Genomic DNA, 8,683 nt, shown 5'->3' on the forward strand with positions numbered 1-8,683 from the left:
GAGATTCTTCAATTTAAAAAAAGGTTGTTAAATTGTAAAAGATTTGAATTAGAAATAATACAATTTCAACTCCTTTCAAATAAAATTGTCCGTTAAAAAAAAATTGTTATCTGAAATTTTTCAATTTCGAACTTTTTAAATTTGAAATAATACAGTTTCAATTCCCTTGAACACAGAGGATGGAAAATTATACATACTGTCAAGGCTCCAACGGCATTTACGAACTGTGTTCTCTTTGGCGAAACTATGACTTCCGTGATCAGTGGCTTTTTAACGGGAGAAGGCGCTGGCGATGCTGGTAGTTGAGGATAAGCTCTGTGAGCTGCAATTGTTTCCAGCATCATTTTGGCAGCCTCGTGTTTGGCATCTTTTTTACAACGACCTGTGCCGGTTGCCACTAAACCGTCACATGAGACTTGATATGTAAATGTATTATCATGTGTGCCTCCGCCATCGTACGTCAATTCGTAATTGGGAACAATTTTCCTCTTCATCATCATTTCTTGTAAAATTGAGACTGGTGTTTTGTTCATTTTTATATCTGGAGAACAATATTTAAATAAGGAGCCGCACTTCAATTACGCAATGGATTATAGGCATTCTTTAACCCATTTCGTCCCTAATGTCCATAATTTTTCCTAAACTTTTAACGCTCTAACTTTTTACTTACTCAGTCTTAAAAAAAATTGTGAGACATCATTTTCGAGAGCTTAAAACCTTCTCTTTCAAAGATCGTGTTCTTAATTGACCAATGATAAAAAAAAATTATAATGACTTTAAAAAAAAAAACTAAAATTTCAATCTTTTTTATCAAAAATGTCGAATTTTAAACATGAATAAGTAGAGCTCGATTATCGCAAATGCTATAAATCGTAGATTTTTATATTGTCTTCAAAATGCCGTTGGCGCATTAAAAGTGAGAAAAAAATTTTAATGCAATTTTCTTTACGATTATTACATTTTTTTGCAAATAAGCTATACCTGATCATTAAAATTATTATAAGCCCTAACAATATTGTGTTTTTCTTTAAATCCACTTAAAATGTTTACAAAATTCAAGATGGCGACGTAAAAATGCCGTTAAAAACTTATGAAAAGCCTATAAACCCATTAAATTGATTATATGTTATTAATTTGGATAAGAAACGGATCATTTTTAATGAATTATACGTATTTATACAGGCTTTTGATAGGTTTTGAACGGAATTTTGACGCGGCCATCTTGAATCTTGAAAAAATTTCAAGTGAATTTTTACATAAACATTATATTGTTACAGTTTATAATGATTATCATGATCAGTTATGGCTTATTTGCAAATAAATGTAATATTTACAAAGAAATTTGCATTACAAATTTTTTTTCTCACTTTTAATGCGCCATTTAGGATCCGCCATCTTAAATTTCTAAAAAAAAAAACCAAACGGCATTTTAAAAAGAATATAAACGTTCCACGATTTATAGCATTGGCGATGATCGTGCTTTACTTTTTCGTGTTCAAATTTCGAGATGTTTCATAAAAAATATTGAAAATTTCGTTCTTTTTTTTAAAGTCATTATAACCTTTTTCAAGAAAATCATTGACAAATTCAGACCACCGCATTTGAAAGAGGAGGTTTTAAACTATCGAAAATCATGTCATAAAAGTTTTTTTTAGACCGATCAAGTAAAAAGTTAGAGCGTTAAAAATTCAGGAAAAATTTTGGACATTTAGGACGAAATTTTTTGTAATTTTTAGTTTCCAGATTTTTTTAAAGCATTTTTGAATGTTTTATAAGCGGAATAAAACAGTTTTTCAAATATAAATTTAAAATTGTCAAATTTATTCATTTATTTTAAACGAAAAAATGTCTTTTCTACTATAGAAGACGGCTTTTTACCAAAGTACTTTAATTTTCAACAAAATAATTAAATCTGTTAAATAACAGTTGAATTTTCAACCTGAAACCATACATTACCAATAAAAAAGCCTCACATTTTATATTTCAATGAAAAAAGACATTCGTACAAAAAGAAGACAATTTGAAAACCAAAAAGACGAATTTGCTATACATATAATGAATTTTCAAAGAAAAAATATGACTTCAGCAAAAAATTAATTTTCCCTGAAACTGATGTATTTTTAGCAAACAAAAATAAAATTTCGAATAAGTAGATTGAATCCATTTCTACTCAGACAGACTTGAAGTTGCAGAATCTCTCGGAGACGCAATATTTTGTTTTTTAAAGGAAATTAGGCGATACGTATTTTTGCGACTTCCGGAAAATTATTTTTTTTAGTGAATTATTGAATTTTTGGCTTCGTTTTCCAAAAAAACCCAAATTTTGCTTTAAACTTATATAACTTTTGAATTTTTTTTATAAGATATAATTTTCTCCTTTTTCTCGCATACAACAATAGTTACGAAAAAACATTTTTCACGGGTCAATGAATTTTAAAAAAATCAAACTATATACTAAAAAATTTTTCATTTAATATAATAAACAATAAACGACAAATTAAAATATTCAAAATGGAACCCTTAAATTCCAAACTTTTAAAATTGAAATTTAAAAGTTTTTCAATTCAAAAATTGTGTATTCAAATGCTCCAAAATGTACATTGTACACGTACAAAATGGAAGATACCAACACTTTTCAATTAAACAATTTCAAATTTATTTCAAATAAAGTGCAAAATTAAGAACTTTTATAAATTATAGAGTTCAAAGATTCAGATTAAGTTCCAAAAATATAAATCCATGTTAACATTTTCAATACTCTAAATTAAAGAATCAAGCAATGAAGTTTAAAAATTTCCAAAATTATATTATTTTAAGTAATTTGAAGCTAGACACATTAAACATTGAAAAATATTATTTTTTTAACTGAACATTTTTAATTAGAAGTTAAATTTTTTTAATTTAAAGAGTTTAAGCATCCTTTAAAAGCTTTAAAATCTTATGTCAAAATCTTGAGAAATCTAGAAGTAGTTTAAAATGTTTCCAAATTCAAAATAATTTTTGAATTTTTTAAAAAAGTTTGAAAAATATTCGAATTAAATTTGGAACTTAAAACAATTTCAAATACTTACAGCCGAATTGAAAATAAAGTGTCGATTTTTGCAGATTTCAAACAAAAAATTTATAATTTTTTTCAGAATTATGAAAGACTTCAAAAGAAAGTTTAAGAAGATTTTAAGAGATTTTAAAAATTATCAAAGTAGAACTTGGAAGATTTTGAGGATTTTTTATTAATTTACAGGATTTTCCAAGAATTGTAGGAAAAATTCGATTAATTTAAAAATATATTCAGAAGTTCTGAAAAAATTGATAAAATACTTCATTTAAATTAGTTGAATTTTGGCCACCAAAAGCAAATTTCAATTTTTTAATGGCTAAAAAAATTAATAGGAATAATATATTAATAAATTTATTTAATTTAATATAAAAAATATTATAAAGGAATACCTGAAACTCTGAATTAAAAATATTTTATTGTTAAATCATACAAAATTTTATTTACAAATAAAATTATCGGAATAAATGATATTAATTTCAATTCTTCTTAAGACTTTCGGATTGAAACATTTACAGATCCAATTTAAAAATAATTTATTTATTTATATTTACTGTAATTTAATTATTTGAAAAGCTTTAAAAATCGAACTTGTGCAGATTTTTCTTTTGAAAATTCGTAAAATTCCCGGTTCCTGGTCCGGCGGCCACATTGTTTTTTATAAAAAAATCTTCGATTTTAAAAGCTTCTTTTTAAAAGCTTTAAAATTCTTTAAATTAAAATATATGTTTAAAAAGTAAAATGGAAAATTTTTTAAGTGAAAGATTTTTTAAATTAAGCATTCTAAGCTAAATGATATAATAATTTATAAAAATCACAATTTAACAAATTAATTAAAAAACGGTTGAAATCAAAGTTGGAAAAAATTTGTAGAATAAAAATTTGGTAAAATTCCCGGTCAAAAAATAAATTCACTGTCATTTCCTGGTTTTTCCCGATCTCATAAAAATCCGATGTCACAAATCGCAAAAATATATATCGCCTAATTTCCTGTAAAATTCGGATGGGATTCGATCACTAAAATTATGTTTTTACCAAAAAGGAGAATTTTTAAATTGAAAAAGATCAATCTTAAAAAAATGGACCAGTTACAGCTTTAATTAAAAAATTAATTCTTGAACAAAAAAATAGGAATTTCCATTAAACAGTTAAATGTTCAACCAAACATGAATCCTTAATTAAAAATATAAGTTTTATGATATAATAATTTTATAATACAACAAAAATGTATATTTTTAATAAACTGATTTAACCAAATATTCAAAACAAAATAGTTGAATACTCAAGCAAAGAAGAATCATTTTTAACCAAAAAACTGCATTTTCATTTAAAAAATGAAATTTTTACTAAAACAAGTAGAATTCTTCAATAAAAAATAATTTGAATTTTCAATTTAAAAATATGACTTTTTTAACTAGAAAGGTTGACTTTTAAAGAAAATTGTTAAATTCTCTGTCAAAAAGTTGCACTTTTATCCAAAAAATATCAGATTCTTCTTAAAACATTGGAATTTTTATTAGAAAAAAAGACAAAAAAATAGTTCAATTTCAATCCAAAAAAAGATCCCACATGACCGTTCAAGATCGCAATTTAAATTTTTAACGAAAAATAAGTTTCTAGGAAAAAATTAAATTTCAATCCAAAAAGTTGAATTTTTTAACCAAAAAGGATGAATTTTTAACAAAATATTTTCATTTTCTACCAAATAGTTGCATTTTTGATTCATTAAAGATCAAATTTTCTATTAAAACAGATGAATTTCTAATAAAAAACGATGAATTGTTTTTTAAAGTTCAAATTTTATCATGTGATTGAAGCTCTGAGCAATCAAATGAACGAATTTTTTTACTGATGCGACTTTCATAACTATAAAAATGGCTAAAATGTTTCTTAATTTATATTAGTTTTAATTTACTAAAACAAAATTAAAATGAATTTTTTTGTAGTTGAAACAATATTTATGAACAAAATAGGATTCGGAAAAAAATCTTTGTGAACTCTTTTGGAATATTAGGAATATTTTTAAATCTTTGAAATCATTTTTAATCTATTTTGAAATATTTTGAAATCTTTGATATGCTTGTGAAATCTTTTTAAATCTTTAAAAATTTCTCGAAAAATTTTGAAATCATTCAAAATCATTCTAAAATCATAGGAAATCGTTTGAAGTCTTTTGTAATTTTTTTAAATCTGATGTGAATTCCTTTGTGAAATATTTTTAATTCTTATGAAATTATTAAAATCCTTTAAATTTTTTTAATCTTTAAAAAATGTAAATCTTTTAAATCAGTTCTAAATGTTTGAATATTTTTCTGAAAGCTTTAAAATCCTTTATATTCTTTTGAAATCGTCTACAATATTTTGAAATCTTCCGAAATATTTTCAAATATTTTAAAGTCATTGGAAATATTTGAAATACTATTTCTTAAGTCTTTTGAAACCTTTAAAATATTTTTAAGTCTTTGAAATGTTTGTCAAATCTTTTATAATTTTTTTTAATCTGATGTGAATTCCTTTGCAAAATCTTTTGAATTCTTATGAAATATTCGAAATCCTTGAAATCTTTTTTAAAAAACTTGAACTTTTTCTGAAATCTTTTAAAGCAGTGTAAAATCTTTGAAATATTTTTCAATCTTTTGAATCTTTATTTGAAAACTTTAAAATCTTTTGAAATCGTTTACAATATTTTGAAAACTTTTGATATCTTTTTGACTCTTTTAAAATATTTAAAATATTTGTAAAGCCTTTTCAAAACGTTTGAAATCTTTGCAATATTTTTAAATCTATGGAAATATTTGAAATACTATTTCTGAAATAATAGTAAACCTTTCTGAAACCTTTGAAATATTTTTAATTCTTCCAATATTTTTTGAAAACTTTTGAAATCATTATAAACCTAAATCTTTTGAAGCGGTTTGAAATATTTTAAAATCTTTTGAATCATTTTTGTGAAATATTTTGAAATCGACTATAATATTTTATAAAATTTTAAAATCTTTTTGAATCTTTTGAAATCTGATGTATACGCATTTTTTTATCTTCTGGATCTTTATGAAATCATTGAAATCATAGAAATCTTCTAAAATATTTTTTAAACGTTTTGAAATCTTTTTGAATAGTTTGAATAGTTTGAAATATTTGTCAAATCTTTTAAAAACGTTTGAAATATTTGAAATATTTTAAAACCTTTGACATCTTTGCGAAATCTTTTGAAATATTTGAAATATACTTTTAAACCTTTAAATATCTTTTGAATATTTCTGAAATCTTTTTAAATATTTAAATTATTTTAAATCTTTTTAAGTCTTCTAAAAAAAATTTGAAACTTTTCGAAATCTTTTGAAATACTTGAAATATCTTTTAAAATCTTTTAAATTTGTTTATATATATATTTCTGAAATTTTTCGTAATACTTTAAATATTTTAAAACTTTTGAAACCTTCTAAAATCTTTTTAAACCTTTTGAAATCTTTGAAATATTTCTGAGATATTTGAAATATTTAAAATTCTTGGAAATCTTCTAAAATATTTTGAAACCATTTAAAATATTTTGTAAAATTTGAAATTTGATGTACACGAGCCTTTGAAATCTTTTTAATCCTTGTGAAATCTTTGAAATTCTTGAAATCTTATAATATAATTCTTTAATCATTTGGATTAATTTTAAATGTTTGTACACGATTTCCTGAAATATTTGAAATCCTTTTGTAATCTTTAAAATCCAGAAAATTTGATTCACTTATTTTTTTATTTGCTTCACTTAGTCATAGGTAATTTTGATAAAAAATAAATAAAAATAAGATAAATGTTTTGTCATAGGTTATGAAAACCTATGCAAGAAAAATATCGTTTTAGATTCTAAATAAGGTCTTCAATGTTTAAATAAACGTCAAGAAAAAAATAATTTGCGAAATTTCAATTAATTAAAATATAAGTTGAGTATTAATATACTTACAATATTATTACAAAGTGCGAGTAGGTTTTGCGGTAGTCGCTTTGTAGTCGTTTTATGTATCAATCCACTTGACAGCTTTCAATCGAAAGCAATACTTATTTTAATTAACAAATATTGAAAACAACAATTCAATATTATCACACATTTTACACTCAATTTAGCTAATTTTGATAGACGATTTCGTGTTATAAGTAAATAACGAAATTAAAAGATTGAGGTTAGTTTCGACGAACACTGTTTGTTTTTTACGTGTTTCACAAAATTTTCAGAAAATACAAATGCCGATAATTTTTAAGGCGTTCAAAAGGACTTCACAAAACAACAGCGACAATAAATAACACAAACACAGTTTTTTTTAAAGATTATATCGGCTTATTTTGGGGACACGGCGACAGTTTGTCGGTTTTAGTTTCTTGGTTACAAATTATGCGCATGCGCAATTCATACTACAACATATACGCGGCAAATTTTTGAAATTTTTACCTATTAATGATTTTGAATTTCCCAATCAAAAATTATGCAATTTTAAACGTTTTCAACAACGAAAACTTTTTATTTCAATTTTTAAAGGATATTCTTTTGAAATCGTCTAATTTGTCTTTTCATGGTCATTTTGATTTTTAAATTTGTTTTAAAATTTAAGTTTTTAATTGCGAATAGTAATATTTTTAACAATTTAAAAATTTGAAATCTTACGAATATATTTTTTTCCGAATTCACTTATTTATTAATTTAGTTCAAGTAAATTCAAAGGAATCCAAAAAATTAACGATGATCAAATTGAATTCAGTGCCATTACGATTAATCCAAAGAATTCAACAGAAATACGAAAGTAATACAAAAGATTTAATAATAAAAAATTTCGAAATAATCCATATGAATAAAAGGATTTAGAAAATTAAAAGAATTAAGAGAGTTCGAATGAAAAAAAAATCTAAAAAATTGAAAAAATGCAAGCATTAACAATAGTTCAAATTAAATTAAGAAATTCAAGAATTAAAAAAAATACAAATAATTGAAACGAAGACAAGTAATTTATGAGAATAGAATGAATTCGACATTGTACAGAAGTTTAACATAGAAATTTGAAAAATACGAAAAAGGCAAACAAAAATCGAGAGATTCAAGTGAAATTATTTAAAGGAATTTCAAAGAATTAAATTATTTTAAAGAATTAAAAAGAATACAACAAATTTAAAGAATTCAAGTAAAACTAAAGAAAAAAACCGAACAAACTGAATTGAATTCAAAAGATATTTTTAAAGAATTAAATAAATAAAAAAAAGATTACATTGAATTTAATCAAATGGGTCTTTTTTTATTCCTTTTTCTGGATCTACATTTTATATTTCTCCAATTCTGCACATTTAGAATTGAAATTTTCTTCACTTTCAATATACATGTGCATGTATTTATGGGTTTTCTAAGAATTTTAAACAGGACGATTTTTAACGACTATTGGATGCGACGCACTCGCAAGCAGGCACCCACATTATTTTGTCTTTTACTTACCAGTTCCATAACACATTTGAAAGAGAGCGGTCTGTTATATACTCAGTTATAGAAAAAGTAAAATAGAAAATTTTCAATTTAGTATAAATAAATTTTCTTAAAATTGTGCTTCGATATGCAGTTACTGGGAAATTCGGAAACGTACTTAAAGATAAGTAATT

The 8,683-nt window shown here is 23.6% G+C and overlaps 1 protein-coding gene across 2 annotated transcripts in view; it reads right to left on the bottom strand.

Moving 5' to 3' along the window:
* LOC117182199 (interferon-inducible double-stranded RNA-dependent protein kinase activator A-like) overlaps positions 1-7,411 on the bottom strand; it is an 18,422-nt gene extending 11,011 nt beyond the window's left edge. For both annotated transcript variants that reach the window (XM_033375262.1, XM_033375261.1), the window contains exons 1-2: positions 7,011-7,411; positions 198-541 (exon numbers count right to left, since the gene is read on the bottom strand). In XM_033375262.1, the coding sequence (XP_033231153.1) occupies positions 198-533 (336 nt within the window). In that variant the 5' untranslated portion in view covers positions 534-541; positions 7,011-7,411. The remainder of the gene's footprint in view (positions 1-197; positions 542-7,010) is intronic.
* Positions 7,412-8,683: the final 1,272 nt, after the last annotated feature.

This window comes from Belonocnema kinseyi, chromosome 10 (genome assembly GCF_010883055.1).
Source record: "Belonocnema kinseyi isolate 2016_QV_RU_SX_M_011 chromosome 10, B_treatae_v1, whole genome shotgun sequence".
In the NCBI taxonomy this organism is placed as follows: Eukaryota; Metazoa; Arthropoda; class Insecta; order Hymenoptera; family Cynipidae; genus Belonocnema; species Belonocnema kinseyi.